We start from the raw sequence: 18851 nt of genomic DNA, 5'->3' as shown, positions 1-18851 counted from the left end.
GAACTCGTGATGTCCCCCGCGCATGCAGGTTAAAACGAAAGCTTAGCCTCTCTAGGATTAGCTCCACCCCTCAGAAAACCTCGAGCTGAGATCTGAGAGACGCGGTCCTATTCTGTAGAAGAGTACTTTTCTAACACGCACGCTAGTCAATGCATGACGATGCTTTGCTGTTATTTCATGAAGTGGAGTTATTAAGGTTGCGTCGTTCTTTTTGGACCTTGACAGACAAGGTAGCAAAGCACTGAAGGGCGTACGCGCATTCATCATTAAAATGCATTTGTTTGGCATTCCAAAGAGGTTGCAGTTCTCAGCAACGGCTACTTGATAACTAAGACTTCGTTGTAGTTAGGAAAGAAAGCCAAGATTTGCCTTGGAACAGGCAAACGATCGAAAGTGTGTCGTGCATGCCGTTGTCACCCTCTTTCCTTTGCTTTTCCTTTGCATCAAGTACTCGCAATTTCAGCGCTTAGTATAATCATTATCATGAAAGACATTGCTTGTGAGTGTCATTATCTGTACTTCTTGTTGCTGTAGGTTTGTACATAAGAACCTATTTTCTTGCAGCTCGTCCAGCCGCAACAGCTGTCGGTTATCATACAAAACATATCCTTTCAAGCTTACCGAAAGAATTACAAACGGTTTGCTATACCTAAGTCATTACAGATTGGTAGAGTCTATGTACAGTAAGCGCTCACTAAATAGATCAGGTGCTTTTATCGGAGAGAATGCACGCATGTGGGATGCTGCAGATCATGAATTTACTGTCAATGCCCATGAGCGAAAATAACTCCACCAACTGTAGAGCCTTGAAGAAAGTTGTAGGCACGGAGACCTGCGTTGAATCGTTTGCGAGCTCTGCGATCAGATTCGCTTTGCCAGCAAAGACCACTGTTTGAATCCTCTTTTGAGCAAGAGAACTCGAAATGTCGACAAAGGCAGAGCATGAATATATGAAAAGGTCTTGACATCCCAGGCCAGGCGATGCAGAGGTTAGGCGAAGCACCTCTGCTTCGTTTGCTATGGCCACAAACGGAAACCAACACGAGATCCAGGATTGCGGTTCCAGCTTCTTTCGCCCAAGGGGACCCACCTCCAAATTAGCACTTAGACTATGTATCACAGACAGATCTGCTGACCGAGGCCTCCTACCCAGCCGTTCTGCGTGAGGGTCGCTTAACACGTGATTGCTATCATTTGGAGGCCTCCCAATTTGCTCAAAGAATCTTTCATGCATGACTGCGCTCGCTACAAATCTATGCAGTGGGGTAAGATGAAAGGAGGTCGGTATGCTCGCCTTATGACTCAGTTTTGCAGATCAGGCAAAGCACCTGTCTATTCTGTAGTTAGCATGGTTCAAAGTCAGGAAAGTCTCAAATGCATCTCCACTCTTTGTACTACCTGATATGTCTTTGAAGGCTAATCTGTTGGAAGATACTAGCCTTCTTGCCGATGACTGAACCGGCGTCGTTGCTGCCTTTGTGATGAAGCATTTATACACCACCTTCGTTCCTTCTTCCCCAAGCCAGATACCCATCTCGCATCACTCCGAATCTTTCCTTCCGACGAAATCAACCACTTCACTGGAAATTCTGGTCCTCCGCCCTAAAGATTTTAGAACACTCGAGATAATCCTACTCTTCGAGCACCATGGCGTCCTCCGATATCCTTTCGCAAACCTTGAGTTCTATCACTGAAATCAAGCTCGCGGAAATATCCAATCAACGATCGACATTCGAAGGCATCAAAGCTGAGCTCATCCGTACTTCCAAGGTCGAGCAAGACCAGCGAGAGAAAGTCGACATTCTCCTCCAAGGCCTATATGATGTCGATAAACTCACTCGATTGAGCCCGAACACTATGAGCTACCTGACCAATGTCGCGAAGTTCCTCGAACAAGCCCGTCACGATCCTTCCGTTTCTATCTACCTTCAGAAGGACTGGGAGACAAAGCTTATTAACATGCTCGATGTTCAAAGCTTGAAGTATGAATACGCTTCGCTCTACGGTAGGATGGTCAATGAATGGTTGTCAAGCTCCGATGAAAAGTCCGAGGTCTCGTCAGACAATGGAAGCTCCTCGTTTGAAAAGGTTGGAAGGAAAGAGATGCATGATCAGCGCGCGACATGGGAGGAATACGTCTTCAAGCCTCTCGAAACCGACACCACTGCTATCAAGACTTATCTTGAGAAGCTTTTCACCTCGAACAAGATTATCAAGTCCGCGTATGATACACTGCTGGAGGAAACGAAGGACTTTGAAGACTCAATGGACACCGATGTCCACTTTGACGACAAGGTGCTTCGCTGGATTATCAACGGGCTTCTCCGCTCAGACCTGCTCACCGACGAGAAGAAGTCTCTCCTGAAGGACTTTCTCAACAACAAAGTGGTGCTTACTGAACTTGCTGATGTACTGAACATGAGAATTTCGTCCCTTGACAAGTGGTGTTGGGATCCTGTAGGAACTCCCGTGGAGCAGCGACGACAACTTAGTGGCCGTTACAGATTCTATCACGAGTAAGTACCTCGATATTTGTCTCATTGTTTCTTTGCTCCATATCTTTTTGGGAAAATCACTGACTTTGAAATTCTTAGTGAGGATCTCTTGCAGACCATCCTACTTCGATATATCGGTGTGAAATGGTCGGTTCATTTCAAATCTGCTTTGATTACGTTCCAAACCACGATGGATGTTTGGAAGGCATCTGCGACCCCAGTCCTAGCTGGGGATAGGAAGCGTCGGCAGTTCTTTCTCGGCAGCAACTTAGCTGAGCCTACGGTTACAGTAGAATCGAGTCGCGCAAGACACTTCAACGACGAGATATTCTTGGAACAGCTTACTAGTGAAGCTGAAGAGCAGCGTGGAGGTTATGATGACGATGCTGAGAACGTACGTGACACTCGAAAGAGCGGACAACAGATCACCCAGTCACTTCTGCATACATTGGCCACCGAGATCATCATGAAAACCCGGCTGGGAGAGGAAATGACGGTCGTACGTACTGATTTCAAGTGGTTTGGACCTTCACTTCCGCATTCCACAATGTTTGCTGTCTTGTCGTTCTTTGGGGTCTCGAAGAATTGGATTTCGTTCTTCTGTCGAGCCTTGGAGGCACCAATGAAGTTTGTTCAGGACGGTCCGGAAGCACCAGTCCAGATTCGGAAGCGTGGGACTCCGATCAGCGGTCCTTTGAGTGACATGTTGGGAGAGACAGTTCTGTTCTGTCTGGATTTCGCCTTCAACCAACAGACAGATGGAGCACGAATGTATCGACTACACGACGATATTTGGTTCTGGGGCGAAGAAAAGGTATGTGTGAAGGGATGGGAACTTATGTAAGTCTATATCTCTGACTTCGTATACTTCGCCAGAGACGCATGCTGACTCGCATCTAGGAAGAACTTTGCGAAACTCAGTGGCCTGGAGTTTAACGACGAGAAGACTGGAAGTGTAAAAATCACCAGAAAGCCAGGTGGCAAGCCAAAAGTTGCCTCCTCTCTTCCCAAAGGCGACGTTAGTTGGGAATTCCTTAAGTTGGATGCTGGGACTGGTCGTTTCCTAATTGACCGTGAGAAAGTTGGAAAGCATATCGAAGAGCTTCGTCTACAGTTGGATGCTTGCAAGTCTGTCTTCGATTTTATCCAGGCGTGGAATGTCTACGGTGCTCGGTTTTTCACCAACAATTTCGGGAAGCCAGCCAACTGCTACGGACTTGAGCATGTGGACATGTTGTTGGACACGTTCTCGCATATTCAATCGAAGCTGTTCCAACAAGGTAGCGTCACCTCCACCCTGCAAGAGATGATCAGTCAACGATTCGGTGTCGAGGACATTCCTGAGGGCTATCTTTACTTCCCAATGTCAATGGGTGGTCTTGACCTCAAGAGCCCCTTCATTGATCTCTACCTCGTCCGAGAGACCATTACCAAGACTCCGGATTCCCATATGGATCAGTTCTTCATCGACGAGGAGGAGGAATACCGCCGAGCAAAGGCTACTTTCGAAAAGGGCACAGTTCCGGGGCAAGACAGACTCCCTTACAGTGTGAGGGAGCAACTAGCCAACGAACCTTTTATGACTTTCGAAGAATTCTCTCGATATCGCGAACAGACTTCCGCTTCGCTTTATCGGGCCTACTCCAATTTGACCAAGCAACCTAGATTGGACCCTGTTGTTCGTACTTCGGATGTTCTGAGCCACGTGGAGAATCGGGCTTGGAGCCGTTTGAGCGAGTATCAACAATGGTTGGTCCAACTTTATGGTTCTGATATGATCCATCGCTTTGGAAGCTTGAATGTTGTTGAAAAGGGTCTGTTGCCTACTGGCATGGTCTCTATGTTCCGCGAGAGCCGCTTCAAGTGGCAAGGTTAGAGATTGGTGGTAGACAAGGAAAGCATTGAGTGATAGTCTAGAGTATGGATTTTGGTTCTTTCAGTATTGTACAATAGCATAGATGATTCGAGAATATGCATCATGGGACAACATAACTATGGATGCTCTTCAGCCTGTGAGAGGGCAGCAATGGATAAAAATTACATGACCTGATTTCCAGATACTCTTGCCACTCTTGGTGATCTCAACATTAACGGAGAAGATATCAAAGCAAATGCAAGAGTCGACTTGTCAAAAGATTTAGAGGTACCTCGACCATCACCTACGCCTAAAATTTAGACAAGTAGCAATGTCAACAGAAATCTCTAAAAGCCCGTTGAGTCCTTGACCTGGATTGAGTGGGGCTTGAACTTTCGGGGATAAGTGGCGGGTGTTATGTCCGGAAAAAAAGTGTATGAAGAAGGATTTCTTTCCTCAAGAAGATTCAAGAAGCACACCGAAACCCCGCCCGACTCGTCTATACCGGTTCTGAGATCTCTCATAAATGCTGGGCAATGTTGTCAGTAGTCTCGAGGCACAGCTCGAAGCTGACTTCCAATCGATTAAAATGAAGCGTTGAAGGTCTTCGGTTTCTCAAGACCAACAATCTTTGACGTCTGCAAACACCGCCGGATCAAGAATTGTATAATCTTTCAGATTGACACAAGAGGGTCACATCAATTCAAACGTCCTCCTTGATCTACATTTCGAGACAGATAATTGCCGCTGGGCATTTCGACGACCATCGCCCAACCTGAGCTCGCTTTGATCATATGCACAACCGCCCTTTTCTCCCGACCAAGCTGCATTTATGTCAATGCCACTTCGGCCTGAATTGGCCCTTTCGGACTCAAATTCCTATTTTCCATATATTTCTATATCTAACATACGTCCAAGCACCAATGAGACATCATGAAAGGATAGGGCTAGACCCCTGCTGACTATTCGGCGGGTGACTCCACCTGCTCAAGGCATCAACGCAGCCTCACTTCTCTCCCAAACTCCAACGCTTTCATCCCAACCTCCAATCCACATTATAATCCGGTAGGTCGCGAAAGATACGGTAGGTGGTAGTCATGGCTTCTCCTGCTTCAACATGTACTTTGGCTGCGGAATCAATTGATGGCGATGCTCCTACGGACATTGACGAGGAGGCAGAGCACGATGACTTCAATCAAGCAGATGACGACACTGCACGCTTTCTCAACAGCATTGAGGAGTCAACAACTGACGATGAGCTCGTTCTCGCTGACATATACACGCATCCTGGCGACCAAGAGACCTTGTCTCCCTTGATGCTGGCAGCTGTGAACCCAGATCCACGAATCCTCAAAGCTACACTGCAAGAAGGAAGTCTATTCTACACAGCCAAATCGCCAGCTGACATTGAACGTCGACAACGACTTCGCATTCCATTGTCTCCTCGGCCGACTTCGGAATTCTGGCCGATTTGCTTCAGAAGCAGTCAAAGTGAGATTGGGATCACGACCCCTCTTCAAGAAGCAATTCGAGCGGGGCTTCCTGAGAATGTTGATATACTGCTTGATGCAGAAGCAAATCCCAATGGGCCTCCCACTTGGGTTATGGAGAACTATTCGGCGTTCTTTCTTCGTTTTAGACCAATTGTTCCATCTTTTCCAGATCTTTGTGGAGATGTGGCGAGCAGAAAAGCACTTTTGGAACGGATGGACTTGCCTCAGCTCTCGACGCTGACATGGGAAGAGGTCGAAGATCGCTTCTGGGATGGCATGGCACCTTTCTGGTGTGAGCAGGACTTTGTACCAGCCGATTTCTATCCTCACGGAGAGGCGATACCTGCTATTGTGGAGGCTGCTAGGTGCGGGTCAATTGAGATCTTGGATGAGCTCCTAGATGCTGGGGCAGACACGAGCTTCTGGATGACGCCACAATTCTTCGTCCCTGCGTATCCTACACCCAGCAGTCTCAGTGTCTCGAGTCCAATACATGCTGCATTACAGGCACGGGATCTCGACATGCTGGATCATCTGCTCGCTCTCGGCTTCGAGCCAAACACCATGCCATTGTCCAACCCAACGAGGTGTGTCACTCCTCTGATGGCAGTCATCACCCAGCATGAAGAATTCGACTACGTAGTATGGGAGACCTTGGCACGACGTCCCAATATCAACTTCGAATTGAGGACGCCTGTTTATGGAGTCCACTTACTCCATTTCGCGGTCGCGACCCTAAATCTCAACATGCTAGAGCACATCATCGACTACACCCCGCTGAAGAATGCAGGCGTCACCGCTCTAGGCCATACGTTACTACACATTGCATGCATGCCAGAAAATGCAATGGAAGTGCAGCGTCACTCTCAAGTTGTCCACTACAGTATACACGAGACTCGCGATCTGCACGCTCGAAACGATCCTCACGCCCATCGTCCACCCAAAGGCCGTCACCACGAATACAAGAAAACGGACCCTCAGGCTCAGATGGACGTGGTAAGGTTTCTTTGGGAACGTGGAATCGTCGATGTCCAGAAAACAGACGTGCATGGTAACACGGCGCTCCACTATCTCTGCGGCTTCAGAGATCCCAACCAAGCACTACTTAATTGGTGGCTCGAGCAGCCTGGTGTGAGAACCGTTTTCGCGACAAAGCGTAACATGTATAATTCCACGCCTCAAGATCTGCTTCGAGAGAGTGAACTTGCACAGGAAGCTGAGCTCTCGGGCTGGAAACCCTGGTGGGAGCGGATGAGGAAGGAGGAGCGGGTTGCTCAGAAGCAGGCTATTTGGAGAGGTTTGTTGGGTGATGAGGCAAAGAGGGAACTTTAGGTTTGTATTCGGAGTTGGATCGGTCTTTTGTAGGTTGTTTGCTGTTGTGTTTCTGAGTAGGTACGTAACATTGTCAATGAAATTCTTGATTGTCCACTCCTTGGTGGGATATCTTGCGCGTGTGAGACGGGGAGAAAGGTCAAGTGACATATCGAGAGCAACTTCTTCTTCCAAATTCTAAGTATGAATGTGAGTGACTGGCTGCACGAGACATCGTCAGGTCTTGAAGTCGCGTATGTAAAGCTGAAAATGATGCCGTTCAAGTCATTCAGCTTCGTAAGTCTATATCAAGCGGGTTTTAGACTAGTGCCTCAAGTGAATCGACGCTATAACCGACAACATCCTTTCTTTTCGAAATTCGCGCTCTTGCTTCTCCGTAGTCTGCCACAAGATCCCCCCCAAAATCAGATTGTCGTTCTCTGCTTCTGGTTTCGAGCCTGATACATCTGCTGAAGAGTTGTGCGACCTCTTCCGAATACTTCCTCTTCAATACGAATCATCACCAGTACCACTCTCCTCAAGACACCAGCAGAGCTCAACAACAATCGTCAAACCCTCTCAATCTACGAATCCCTCTTACAAAATCTTGAATCAACACACCGTTCATCATGGCTTCTACTTCAAAGAGCAAGTCCTCTGGCGGAACCACCCTGAACGAGATCAGCAAGATCGAGACGCAAATTGCAGTTGAAGCCCAAGAAGTTCAACTTAAGGCCAATGAAGTCTCAGAGTCCGTCAGCACTGCCGGTCCAGCAACACTTGTTACCCTACCTCCCGAGATTCTACTCCTGATCTTCGATTACCTCAATCCCGCAGCCTCCACCTGTCTTGGTCTTACATGCAAGAAGCTCTACCCAGTACATCGAGCTATCCATGGAATTGTTCGGCTATCTGCCCCATCAGAACCGAACGGCTTTTATTTATGGTACCTTCTCAAGGATTTCTTTCCTGGACTGATCTTCTGCGAAGACTGGGAAATGTTTACCACTGACCAGACTCTTGAGGATCTCTGGATGCGTCCACATACGATACCACTTTCTCGATGGCCTCACTGGATGCTTCAATATCGAGGGAGGACACTTTCGGTGGCAGGTTTCTGATATCGACGAAGATGCTGCGCTTCGGTGGCATTTGGCGACAGTGGGAAGACTCTTTCTTGTAAAGGGGTTCGCGATGGACAATTTATAACAAGAAAACAATCGATGAACTTCAACTACAAGCTCTCCATTTCTTTCTCCCTCTCAAAGGTTTCCTGTCCATCTCCATGTGATTATACTAGATCTTACCAGACATTTCCACCACCTAAATCAACCTTTGACGCGAGTTTCGATCTATGTCCATTAGCCGAGGGATTGTTTACTTCTTGCAACGCATCTAAGCATCTAAGCTGCGCAACACAAAGCCACATCAACCACAACTTCAACGCGCAAATCTCACCGCTGACCTCTTCATCCTGAACCTTGTCACTCTCGCTGCCCCAAGCTCCATATCACGAAGCATAGCACCAATATCGAACACAATGTCTTCGCTTTCGCGCAACAACTCCAACCCAACCGCCAACGAAACCTCCGGCGTAACCACCCAAGACCTTCAGCTCCAGCCCAACCAAATCGAAGAAATCCCAAAGAAAACCCCACCAAGCCTCTCCGCCCTCCCCTCCGAACTCCACCTCAACATCGCCAAATACCTCGACCTGGCCTCATCCACCTGCCTAGCCCTAGCCAACCGGAAATTCTACCAAATCTACCGCCCCGAACCCACAATCGTCAATCTTCGCGAGGAATCCGGCAATGGCATTCGGCTTTCGGTTCTCCTCGAGGGCTTTCATGAGGGGATGCTCTATTCTGGCTTCTTCAATAAGTTTGTTTCTAGGGAGAGGTGGAGACAGTTTGATCGCTTGAGATATAGTGCGGAGATGAAGAGTGAGAGGAGGAGGAATGGTAGGGTGGGTTGGGAGTCGTGGCATTGAGGTCGATGGGGGGAGGGGTATGATGTTGGAGAGAGGGGAGGAAGGGAGAGGAGGAAAGGTTGTGTGTATTGCAACAAGGTCGATATATGGGTTTGTGGGGTTGACGTGCTTTGTGCCGCATTGATGGATGAAATGGCTCTTTGTTTGGGTTATTGATGGTCATGGGTGAGAGCAGATGATCGTTGGATGTAGTGGTAAAAGGTTGACTTTAGTTGATTATCCTGCAGCACAAGTCTCTTCATAGTAATTGACTGGTTGTAAAAGGAAAAGGAGACGATTTTGAATCATTGGCGGAATCCTTGGTCCAAACTTTGAAAGTGAAGCTTTTTGCATGGACAGTTCTAAGCTGGATCACAACGTAACACATAATAAATCCGGGGTTCCTCGTTCGCCTACATAAGTCCCCAAACCCATGTTTATGATACAATTCAGGGACAAAACTATTATCCAAAATTCTCCTCATTTGGGACATTGTGTAACATGATATCACGTGTAGTCGTGCCTTAGCGTGAAGGTTCCAGGTTGTTTTGATCTCCTCCACAAGGTATTCACTATATTACATCAAGATCGTTCTTCTGAGTCATACTGTCGCAGCAACTTGTCTTCAACAATCTTTCGACAGAAACGCAAGGAGAAGAAACCAAGAACAAGCATATCCTTTCATCATCAGGCTACAACACCACACACTTCGAAAAAGAACAACCCACGACTTACCTTCCCAAGACGCGCTCCCAACCGAGTCTCTAGTACGTCACAATGACCTCTCCGGCTATGCGAATGATTAGAACAGCCACTAGAGAGGACGATGCCCTCAAGATCAACAAGCAGGTCACGCAGCAAAGCGCGGATGTGCAAGCAAACGGCCTCGTGGAGTTGATGGAAAAGCTCAAGATCGAGGAATCCAACATAGTTATTGAAACCGAGTCAAAGAAGTCCAGGGTGCGTGCGACAAGCAATGCCCTTGTTACTTCGGCAGAGAAACTCACCCTCCAAACTCTTCAGAAGGATATGGTGCTCGCTATCTTCGATTTCCTCGACCCGACTCCCTCGACGTGTCTTGGTATGACATGCAAGGCATTCTATCCTATTCATCGCGAGAGACATGGTGCCGTCCACCTCACCACAAAAGGTCTCTATGACCCGATCAAAAAGTGTCTCTGGCAGCTCTTGAGGTCATTCTTCCCCGGCCTTGTGTTCTGTTTTGAAATCAAGAAATTCGTCACCCTCGAGAGATGCGAAGAGATACCACATGTCTCCAGTTTTGGACTTGAAAGACTTCAAGAGAGTATATTCAGGATGGTAGAGGATCTTCCTTCCCGGTCTTCGTAGATCTCGAGCAACTGGGACTGGTGGAAGAGATGAAGATGTACGAGGCGCAGGAGAACATTAACGATTGGGATGCGAGTATATGCACGAGCTTCTCATGGCTTGACGATAAGAAATCAAATCAAATTTGTTTCTTTCTTTGCATTGGCTGGGAATGGTCGATATGATTTCATGGTTTTCATCAGTACTCGGAATGGGTCGAGACTTCGAGGTCTGACTGGCGCAATCATACGATCATGCTATAGTAACTTTGGCATTCACTGAGTTTTCTACTCTTGACTAGTTATTTTGGTGTGCAGCTAGTTCGGCAAATGAAAGCCTTTACACACAAGAGGTTTCGACATCGCTCTTGGTACACATACTTGAGATCACTGACAGAATACCTCTTCTCTAGCCAGGCATAAAGTTGGGTGTGATACCTATCAGTTTCAATAAATCAACACTTGACAGGAATGAAGAATATCCGGATAAGGAGAGAATCTAAAATTCTGTGAAGTGTGCAGCTCTTATACCTTGAGTCTGAAACTGCAACGCTGGACTGCAAAGCTAAATTCAACAGAATTACATTTTGGATTCACTCACTACTCCCGCTAGCACAACTTACCAAGGATGACGTTTCTCTTTGAACTGCCATCTCCTTCCATGAACAATAATTTCACCTCCAAGGCTATCGATGTGTGCACCCCACTTCGATACCAGGAAAGGATAAGGCAATCTGCTTCTTCCACTCTCCGAGTCCACCTAGGATGACCAACTCTGTTGAGCGCAAGGACGATCAAAGCGCAAGCCAAAAATCTTGCCCAGCTCTTACAAGTTTAGATGATGGGTACTCATGGGTACTCATACACTTAAGATCAGTTTTCTCTTTCGTAGATTTAGTTTAGCTTGTTGACATAAGCAACTGCTACTTTAACCTAAGGTAAGGGTGAGTATGCCTAAGCCAAAGGCACTTGTAAGCATGTAGGAGTAAAGCCTGAGCATGCGAATCCATTTTCAGCTCCTGTGTGCCCCGGCTACACTCTCCTTGCCAGGAATTCACTCCTACTCCTTAGATCGTCGAGAGAAAGTTATGAATCCTGTTTAATAAAGAGGTTACTAAAAATTCGGCATATAGCGAGCTCTTTAGATCTCTGTGACATGATCATAATTTCAGTCACGAGACGTTCTCACGTGATTATGCATTTTTTTTGAATCTCAAGTATTCAGACCACGATCTAAAAGGAGTATTTACGTACGGGTTCCTTCTTCCTCTCATATGGCCTGAGATTTCATAACAACCCATTAATTGTTTATCATTTCGCGTGAATGTAACGCCCAGAACCACTCGCTTCTGAGACTAGCTCATCAAAACAACGTATCCATTCGCACAAGTCAAACTGAATCTGCTCAGCATGGCCAGGAATGCTGAGGAAGACTACGGTTTCAGTGGATGTTAGCCGATATACACAAGCGGTAAAATGTGATTCTCACTCATCTACTGTTTCGGCCAAGACATCAATGCACGCACATCCCCCTTGAAACGAGCATTGTCACAAAAACTTCGGATTCTAATTGCATTCCATTCGTTCTGTAAATTCGCTTTCTACTTTCTAATTTATTTTCCATTCTCTTGGCACCTGGTGTGCGTTCAGTTCTACAATATATTATTCTTTCCTTATGGCGAAAGTGTATCGCGATGACTCTCTTGATGAGGCGGAGCCGTTGACCGGGGAAGATGGAGCGATTGGAAGAGTCTGGAAATCAGAGAAGGTCTATTTAGAATCCAGATTACGAGAGCTGAGGCCTCGCTGGATTTGGTTCGCGCATGCTGTCCTATTATCGATCTCTATTGGCTCTTTGGCGCTGTCACTCTACATACGATTATCGACACAGTCGAACTCAATACCCGTCACATATTGTTTGTTCAACCATCTGAGAGTTTCTGTTTGAGGAATCATGCACTAAGATCAGTCTGCAGTACCTGCTCAAAGCGCAATCAAGTACGAGATCAAACAATTCGACTTGCCGCCAGTACCTGAAGGGCCATTTGTAGGGAAGGGACCAGAAGTAGATGCATCATGGGATTACATCACCAATAGCAGTATGTCCGATCCTGCCGAAGGCTTCACTTCATACCTGCTCATGCTAATCACCAACCCAAGTCGGCGACACGATGGTATCCCGGGAGGAGATGATCAAGATGAACCTTGACCCGAACGGTGCCTTAGAGATCACCGACCCAGCGACAGGGAAACGAGGCTTCCGTGTAGCCATAGAAGTCTTCCACCAGCTACATTGCTTGGATTTGTTACGACAGTCTCATTACAAGTCGCACTACGCACCTCTTGGAGGCGACACAGCAGCACCAGTGCACGACCTGACAGGCCACCTGGACCATTGTATCGATGCCCTACGACAATTCGTTATGTGCCAGGGCGACGTCAATATTTTTGCATTCCGCTTCCCTTTCAATGATGGCGATCCATGGCCAGACTATTCCACGCCCCGTGTGTGCAGGAACTACGAGAGTATCCGGAAGTGGGCTGTTGATCATACTGTTGCGCAAGGAGAAGACGAGCCGGAGCATTAAGGGAACGAGATTTTATATTCCGTATCTTGGCTCAGGGTATCGCAGGGCGCTCAGGTGGATTGCTTGAGTTACTCGGACAAGTTTTGACTGAGCTGAGGGTGAGCCCAGGGTGATTACACCTGAGCAAGAGTGGCAAGCTCACTAACCACATGCAGTGCACAAGAAGGAGAAAATGGATTTATGATACCTCCACGTCAACATCCTGGTATTGTTTGTATCCTTTGGGATCTTTGCATCTTCAGCAGGATAGCTTTTCAAGAACAAGATTTGATACCATTTGCGCAAGCACATCAGTTGAGCAATGAATGCACAGCTAAGAATTTTGCTTCCTTTAATGCACAGTGATAATATCGTTGTTGATAGCTTTCTTTTGAGAGTTTCTAAGCACCAATAGTGATTAAAGAATTCCAGGAATTTGTGGGAAATCGCCAATACCAACATGAGTACACATGTGATTGTCTCTTTGTTGTGAGCTAGTGCTCCAGCACCTCTTTTAGAAGCAATCCTTTCTTGTATGCGAGGATACAGAGACTTTACCACAGCTCTTCAGGCATTCCTATCCTTTCCAATATCTTTGAGCCTTCTAAAAGTGTCTGGTAAGAAGCATGTATTTAAACACTTTCTTTTCCTCTTGGATCAGGCTTGAAATGTCTGGTCGTTGAGGACCTCAGCTTTTCAACCAATCTTCTCCTGCTTACCTCTAAAGTATCGCAGGTTCCGGGTCTCTCTATTGGGATCTCGGAGTACTCACATACTTCGACGAAGCAATGGAGAGAGAAGAAGGCACCAACGGTACCGGATCTGGTCAGGTAGTGCTCGGTAGCATGACAATCATTGGTAAATCTCGACTTCTGCATCCAATTTGAATACTTACGGTTGAGACTTTTAGTAGGCCACGACCAGCATACTTACATTATGAGGCTTCCCGCAGGACTCAAGGTCAAAATCTTCGAGCAGATGAATCGTGACCATGTCAATGCCGTATGTCTCGGGCTGACTTGCAAACGATTCTACCAGGTCTACAAGAAGTACAGAGAAGTAACCTTCACTCATCGACCCAAGCCAATCTGCGCGATTGACAGCTGGACTCGCAGTCATCCTCCCCTGGAGCTCCACGAGCTGATCAGGAACTTCTTTCCAAGAGAGGCGAGATACGTTTATGTTGAGGGCGTTGGCGGCAAGTTCGTTTTTGATGCATGGGCGCGGCAAGCTGTACAGAGGAGATTAGAACGTCACATGATAAGCGGGTCTAGCCAGCAGACCTAGAGAGTCTACGTATTTCGACACCTTTGCAGTGATGATTATGGGTCGTTTTGGTGATGGTACAATGTCACGCATACAATAGATGTTTTGCGAGATCACAGCATACGGAAATGAACCCAACTTTGATCACTACCAAAATCCGAAACGGAACCTTTTGATGAGGGCAGAATCTATGGACCACTACCTAAAATACTGACATTTTATATCTATGAGCATAAAAGTATGCAGACTCGTTTAGACTGATCATTCTCTTCGGCTGTAACATCAAGGTTCATGCTGGCTTTCGACTTCCAGATCCAACAAACTCACATATCACATATGAATCTGGCCTAGAACTCGACATATCAACTAAGTAGCTAGTCTCTAACCCTCGTCTTCTTCTCGGATCGAAATGCGATCACTTTCACGACTGCACTTTCGAAGATTGACTATGCAGAAGCGCAGAAGACCGCTCAGCTAGTAGACATCGACAAAACAGTAACCGCCTCATTGTATCGGCCAGTGACAAGCAAGAGAAGTTGCGAAAGATATGCGGTATTTGAATTAAAAGATTAGAAGGGTACTTACCTAGCTTTTGGAAGATGGCTGTGAGCCCGTGACTGAATTACGTCTCTCTTAACTTTGAGATTTACCCAATCTCCTACAGCCAAGTATATTATGAATGTATGACTGCCAATACCGATACTCAATCAGATTGTCAAAAGCGCTTCAGGCACCGTCCCAGCCTGTTGCGTATCCGGGATCGGCAACGTCAAAAATACCACGACAAAATTTAGCCTGCACTACAACCGGAAATTCCTCGCCCTAAACAGTCGCAATGGTACTATAACTATATGATTCAACTACCGCAATAATTTAGGCCGGAGAATATGGACCAAAGAGAGAGGAGCCAAGATGGATTTCGAAAGCCCCTCTTTCAAAATGGCAAAAACAAGACTCATAAAGGAGGAAGCCCTCGCTGAAAATTGAGATACTTTTGGACTTTTAAAATTCCTGATGGCACAAAAGAAGTCATGATTCCCTCTTCGTTCGTATTGTTTTGCCTGGGCCTGGCAGCTCAAGCTTCAGCAGCATGTACTCGAGAAATGCTGCAGGACGCTGCGGCAGCATATAGTGAGTACACTGCCATACTTTTAATTTGAATAGAGTTAACTCTCCAAACAGTCAAAGCACAAGGTGCAGGGCTACCAACTAGTCCTATGCCAGCCGTGGCCAACAACATCAGCTACGCAGAGAACGACAAAATCATGGACATCAAGACCGGCGTTCTAAACCAAGCCATCACCATCGACTTCAACCGCAGCCTCTACGACACCACTCAATGCGCAACCTTCACCGAGCTCGTCTCAGCCTCAAACAAACCTCCCTACGTAATCCACACCCGAATGCTCTTCACCGCCGACCAAATCACCACCATCCAATCCGTCGTCACGACCGACGGCGACTGGGCCTTCAACGCCACGGGCCAACTCTACTGGAACAAACAAGAGACCTGGTCCACGATCCCCGAATCCAAGCGCGACACCCGCGCCGTGATCCAAGCCGCCGGAGACGCGTACCTCGACTCCTGGGGCGACGGAACCGTCAAGGTCCCCTACGGCACTCCTTGTGCGCGTCTGGAAGGCGGCTCGTATACAGCGGGCAAGGGGTCAACGGCCAATACGTGCAAGATGCCGCAGTTCCCGCAGCCGTTTAAGATTACGAATCGCAGGTATGTGGTTGATGAGGAGGTGGGGGGCGTGGATATCTTTAACGATTTTCCGTTTATTGATAAGGTGAAGCCGAATGGGACGTCGAGTACGAATGTTGTGAGGGTGGAGGGGGGGATGATTAGGTATATTCATGAGGTTACTAAGTGCTCGACGAAGAATTGTGGGAGGTGATTATCAGATTACTATGTGGGGAATGAAATCTTACAGGAAGGGATCTTTGCAGATCGAGGATCTTTTACTTTAAGTTCGTTGTGAAACTGTGAAGCTCTGGTAGGGTCTTATGCATGTTTACACGTCCAAAATCACAAAACTTGTTGTTGGGAACTTCTGGTCGTATAGGTAGTTCGGCAGAGACTTGAGGTGAAGATTTCGCTTATAGGGGCTCGCCAACATATCAGGAGTAAATAGAGCGCACATGTAAAGCTGACAATCGGGATTAATGAATCCAACTACTCGGTTAAATATTGATCGGTATCTTCAACAACGTCCTTGAGCTATCTGGCTTAAATGGGTGCAAGCATCTGTCAGCTTGTCATAAATTTCCCTGCTCGGAGACTACCCTGCATCATGTTCGCGAGTGCTAGGATCTAAGATATTGGTATCTGACCAGATGGCAATTAGGAAACTTCCTCAACATCTAATAGTTGAATTGTTTCTAGGCAGGCAGCTACAAGCGACATTGGAGTACTGGTGATGAAACATTTTCACAAACGGAATAGCAATTAAAATCTATATTAACTCTATATGTTCTTCATATCTTCGACCTCGGTCTCCACTTGGCATAAGGATGCTCCTCTCCGCTCGGAATGAGATGATCTACCGCGCCCGTATTCAACATCCCAGGATGAACCTGACTTAAATCCGTGATACCTATCATCCGCATCGTCGTCTCAAGCTCATCTTTCAAAACTGTTCTCATTAGTATCACGTCGTGAAGCTAGATCAACTCGACTTACTCTCGATAAACTTCTCCACGCCCTCTTGACCGTAGTTGAGGGCGTACAGAAAACCTCTACCGATACCAACACTCTTTGCCCCGAGACATAAGGCTTTGAAAATGTCGGTACCCCGCATTACCCCGCCATCTACGAAGATCTCCATTTTATCGAAGACTTCGGGACAGTTCTTTTGTAGTTCTAGTAAGAGCAATATTGGTGGTGGAGCGGTGTCTAAACTTCTGCCGCCGTGGTTGCTCAACAGGATTCCTTCTATTCCTAGATCCGCTGCTTTCTTCACATCCATGTTTGTCTGAACTCCCTTTAAGACAATTGGTAACTTTGTCGACTTTCGTAGCCAAGAGATATCGGACCAGGATAGTGAAGCGTCGATATATGAGCCCATAATTCTCCCCAAAGCACCTCCTTTCGCATCGTTCTTCGCTTTTGCTCCGCTCATGGGTGTACTCAAGCTTTCATCTGCTTTCACTCTCTCGTCTGCCTCTCGTTTCCCAGGCACAGGAGCATCAACTGTGACGAACACAGCCTTAACACCTAACTTCTCCACCTGCTGTAGAAGTTTCTCACTTTTCTCCCTCTGCTTATCGACATACAGCTGGAAGAAGAACGGCATCTCTCCTTCCTCAGCTCCGTACAACCCTTTCTCACTAACGGACTCAAAAATCTCGTTTATTGGGAACGAAGCATTTGTAGAAACGCACTGCGGTATCCCTTTCGCGCGACATCCCCTTGCTAGTTCTTTCTCGCCATCAAGATGAACCATCTTCGCCATAGCAGCAGGCGCGCAGAATATCGGCACATTCATTTTCTGCCCCAGCATGCTTGTCGAGGTATCTACGTCCTTCACATTTATCAAAACCCTTGGCCGCAAGCCAATATCTGCGTATGCGGAAGTGTTCCTTGCTTTCGTATTCAGATCCGTGGCGGCGCTAGAATAGAAAGCCCATGTTTTCGGAGTAAGGGTCTGTCGCGCGGCAGATACGAAATCGTGTGTGTTTATGAAGGTATCGAGAGGTGGTTTCGCGTCTGGAGAGAAGGACTTCGAGACTGTTGGGGGAGGTTTCGCCCATTCTTCTGTTATGGAGGAGGGATCGAGTGTTCCAAGAATCTTCGAGGGATGTAAAGTGTTTTTAATGAGGGAAGGGGCGTGGATTTCGTTGTAAGAAGCGGTGGCGTCTCGTCCGGCGTATCGATGTATTACTATTGAATGTTAGATATGTGCTGGATTGAGAGCACAATGCGGTATGGAAGACTCACTACCAGCGCCTCCTGGATGCTCTGGGGCAAATTCTGTCAGGTCGTAGACAGTATCGTCAACCACTATCCATAGGTCTTCGGGTATATTGTGCTTGGAGATTTCCTGGACGGAGATAACGCGTGCCATTGCGAAGCAGTTCAAGAGTGGATTGCTCAATACTCGTTCCTGTGGCGTAGTCAATGGTTTGAAGAAAGATACCTGGAGAGATACAGATAGAAGAACGGTATATGAAAGAGATACGGGAGGGAAATGTTAAGAAGAAGATTTCAATTGAGCTATGTACATAGTGCGCGGGAACAATGCCGTGGAAGTGAAGTGTTGATCTTCGTTTTCAACCGGGGTAATGGAGAGCGAGGAGAAGCTCGGCCCACTTGCCGTCATTTTCTCCACGATTATATAAGCAGCCAGGCTCAGAGCAACAGTGGTTGACACTACTCTCTACGCACGGACCAAAAACACCGAAATTAAATTTTCGCGATCAACAATAATATCAACAATACACATCACTTAACAGAATGGCACCACCAACGCGATCCAATCCCTTCAAGACTCCGTCCCCCGAACCCCTTGCCAATAAAGAAGCTACGACTACAAGGAAGTGTCGATATTTTGACGCAATGCGG

General features: G+C 47.0%; 10 protein-coding genes across 10 annotated transcripts; 8 read left to right on the top strand and 2 right to left on the bottom strand.

Moving 5' to 3' along the window:
* Window positions 1-618: 618 nt before the first annotated feature.
* On the bottom strand, window positions 619-1473 carry LY89DRAFT_459580 (uncharacterized protein). The gene is made up of 2 exons (XM_018207675.1): window positions 1399-1473; window positions 619-1332 (listed from the first exon to the last, which is right to left on the bottom strand). Exon 2 carries the CDS (start codon window positions 1232-1234, stop codon window positions 704-706), a length of 531 nt encoding a protein of 176 aa, XP_018074103.1. The 5' UTR covers window positions 1235-1332; window positions 1399-1473; the 3' UTR covers window positions 619-703.
* On the top strand, window positions 1397-4696 carry LY89DRAFT_640958 (uncharacterized protein). Its single transcript, XM_018211691.1, has 3 exons — window positions 1397-2516; window positions 2595-3335; window positions 3396-4696. The coding sequence occupies exons 1-3, from the start codon at window positions 1648-1650 to the stop codon at window positions 4369-4371; spliced, it is 2586 nt and encodes an 861-aa protein (XP_018074102.1). The 5' UTR covers window positions 1397-1647; the 3' UTR covers window positions 4372-4696.
* Window positions 4697-5160: 464 nt separating this feature from the next.
* On the top strand, window positions 5161-7295 carry LY89DRAFT_459576 (ankyrin). Its single transcript, XM_018207674.1, has one exon. It carries the CDS (start codon window positions 5448-5450, stop codon window positions 7173-7175), a length of 1728 nt encoding a protein of 575 aa, XP_018074101.1. The 5' UTR covers window positions 5161-5447; the 3' UTR covers window positions 7176-7295.
* Window positions 7296-7637: 342 nt separating this feature from the next.
* Window positions 7638-8297, top strand: LY89DRAFT_779656 (uncharacterized protein). Its single transcript, XM_018222316.1, has one exon. The coding sequence runs from the start codon at window positions 7784-7786 to the stop codon at window positions 8273-8275; it is 492 nt and encodes a 163-aa protein (XP_018074100.1). The 5' UTR covers window positions 7638-7783; the 3' UTR covers window positions 8276-8297.
* Window positions 8298-8694: 397 nt separating this feature from the next.
* On the top strand, window positions 8695-9144 carry LY89DRAFT_731003 (uncharacterized protein; the record flags this gene model as incomplete). Its single annotated transcript, XM_018219534.1, has 1 exon — window positions 8695-9144. The coding sequence occupies one exon, from the start codon at window positions 8695-8697 to the stop codon at window positions 9142-9144; it is 450 nt and encodes a 149-aa protein (XP_018074099.1).
* A 1002-nt stretch (window positions 9145-10146) lies between these two features.
* LY89DRAFT_682613 (uncharacterized protein) lies at window positions 10147-10795 on the top strand. The gene has a single exon (XM_018214536.1). It carries the CDS (start codon window positions 10153-10155, stop codon window positions 10471-10473), a length of 321 nt encoding a protein of 106 aa, XP_018074098.1. The 5' UTR covers window positions 10147-10152; the 3' UTR covers window positions 10474-10795.
* Window positions 10796-11834: 1039 nt separating this feature from the next.
* On the top strand, window positions 11835-13352 carry LY89DRAFT_640955 (uncharacterized protein). Its single transcript, XM_018211690.1, has 4 exons — window positions 11835-12367; window positions 12428-12550; window positions 12612-13137; window positions 13195-13352. Exons 1-3 carry the CDS (start codon window positions 12127-12129, stop codon window positions 13037-13039), a joined length of 792 nt encoding a protein of 263 aa, XP_018074097.1. The 5' UTR covers window positions 11835-12126; the 3' UTR covers window positions 13040-13137; window positions 13195-13352.
* Window positions 13353-13806: 454 nt separating this feature from the next.
* On the top strand, window positions 13807-14305 carry LY89DRAFT_731000 (uncharacterized protein; the record flags this gene model as incomplete). The annotated part of the gene is made up of 2 exons (XM_018219533.1): window positions 13807-13876; window positions 13929-14305. 2 exons carry the CDS (start codon window positions 13807-13809, stop codon window positions 14303-14305), a joined length of 447 nt encoding a protein of 148 aa, XP_018074096.1.
* A 1010-nt stretch (window positions 14306-15315) lies between these two features.
* LY89DRAFT_640953 (uncharacterized protein) lies at window positions 15316-16407 on the top strand (the record flags this gene model as incomplete). Its single annotated transcript, XM_018211689.1, has 2 exons — window positions 15316-15415; window positions 15467-16407. 2 exons carry the CDS (start codon window positions 15316-15318, stop codon window positions 16183-16185), a joined length of 819 nt encoding a protein of 272 aa, XP_018074095.1. The 3' UTR covers window positions 16186-16407.
* A 322-nt stretch (window positions 16408-16729) lies between these two features.
* On the bottom strand, window positions 16730-18559 carry LY89DRAFT_640949 (uncharacterized protein). Its single transcript, XM_018211688.1, has 3 exons — window positions 18228-18559; window positions 16971-18170; window positions 16730-16923 (listed from the first exon to the last, which is right to left on the bottom strand). The coding sequence occupies exons 1-3, from the start codon at window positions 18352-18354 to the stop codon at window positions 16766-16768; spliced, it is 1485 nt and encodes a 494-aa protein (XP_018074094.1). The 5' UTR covers window positions 18355-18559; the 3' UTR covers window positions 16730-16765.
* Between the last annotated feature and the right edge of the window lie 292 nt (window positions 18560-18851).

This window comes from Mollisia scopiformis (assembly GCF_001500285.1).
Source record: "Mollisia scopiformis unplaced genomic scaffold LY89scaffold_7, whole genome shotgun sequence".
NCBI lineage: Eukaryota > Fungi > Ascomycota > Leotiomycetes > Helotiales > Mollisiaceae > Mollisia > Mollisia scopiformis.
The sequence above is the reverse complement of the archived record's forward strand: the minus strand, read 5'-3'. Positions and strand labels throughout refer to the sequence as shown.

Coding starts and splice junctions, on each gene's coding strand:
- LY89DRAFT_459580 (XM_018207675.1), bottom strand. CDS start 1,234: ATGCATGAAAGATTCTTTGAGCAAATTGGGAGGCCTCCAAATGATAGC.
- LY89DRAFT_682613 (XM_018214536.1), top strand. CDS start 10,153: ATGGTGCTCGCTATCTTCGATTTCCTCGACCCGACTCCCTCGACGTGT.
- LY89DRAFT_640949 (XM_018211688.1), bottom strand. CDS start 18,354: ATGGCACGCGTTATCTCCGTCCAGGAAATCTCCAAGCACAATATACCC. Junction 18,171..18,227: donor GCATCCAGGAGGCGCTGGTA/GTGAGTCTTCCA, acceptor AACATTCAATAG/TAATACATCGATACGCCGGA. Junction 16,924..16,970: donor CGTGGAGAAGTTTATCGAGA/GTAAGTCGAGTT, acceptor TAATGAGAACAG/TTTTGAAAGATGAGCTTGAG.
- LY89DRAFT_640958 (XM_018211691.1), top strand. CDS start 1,648: ATGGCGTCCTCCGATATCCTTTCGCAAACCTTGAGTTCTATCACTGAA. Junction 2,517..2,594: donor CGTTACAGATTCTATCACGA/GTAAGTACCTCG, acceptor TGAAATTCTTAG/TGAGGATCTCTTGCAGACCA. Junction 3,336..3,395: donor GTGAAGGGATGGGAACTTAT/GTAAGTCTATAT, acceptor ACTCGCATCTAG/GAAGAACTTTGCGAAACTCA.
- LY89DRAFT_459576 (XM_018207674.1), top strand. CDS start 5,448: ATGGCTTCTCCTGCTTCAACATGTACTTTGGCTGCGGAATCAATTGAT.
- LY89DRAFT_779656 (XM_018222316.1), top strand. CDS start 7,784: ATGGCTTCTACTTCAAAGAGCAAGTCCTCTGGCGGAACCACCCTGAAC.
- LY89DRAFT_640955 (XM_018211690.1), top strand. CDS start 12,127: ATGGCGAAAGTGTATCGCGATGACTCTCTTGATGAGGCGGAGCCGTTG. Junction 12,368..12,427: donor CTCAATACCCGTCACATATT/GTTTGTTCAACC, acceptor ATCAGTCTGCAG/TACCTGCTCAAAGCGCAATC. Junction 12,551..12,611: donor GGATTACATCACCAATAGCA/GTATGTCCGATC, acceptor CACCAACCCAAG/TCGGCGACACGATGGTATCC.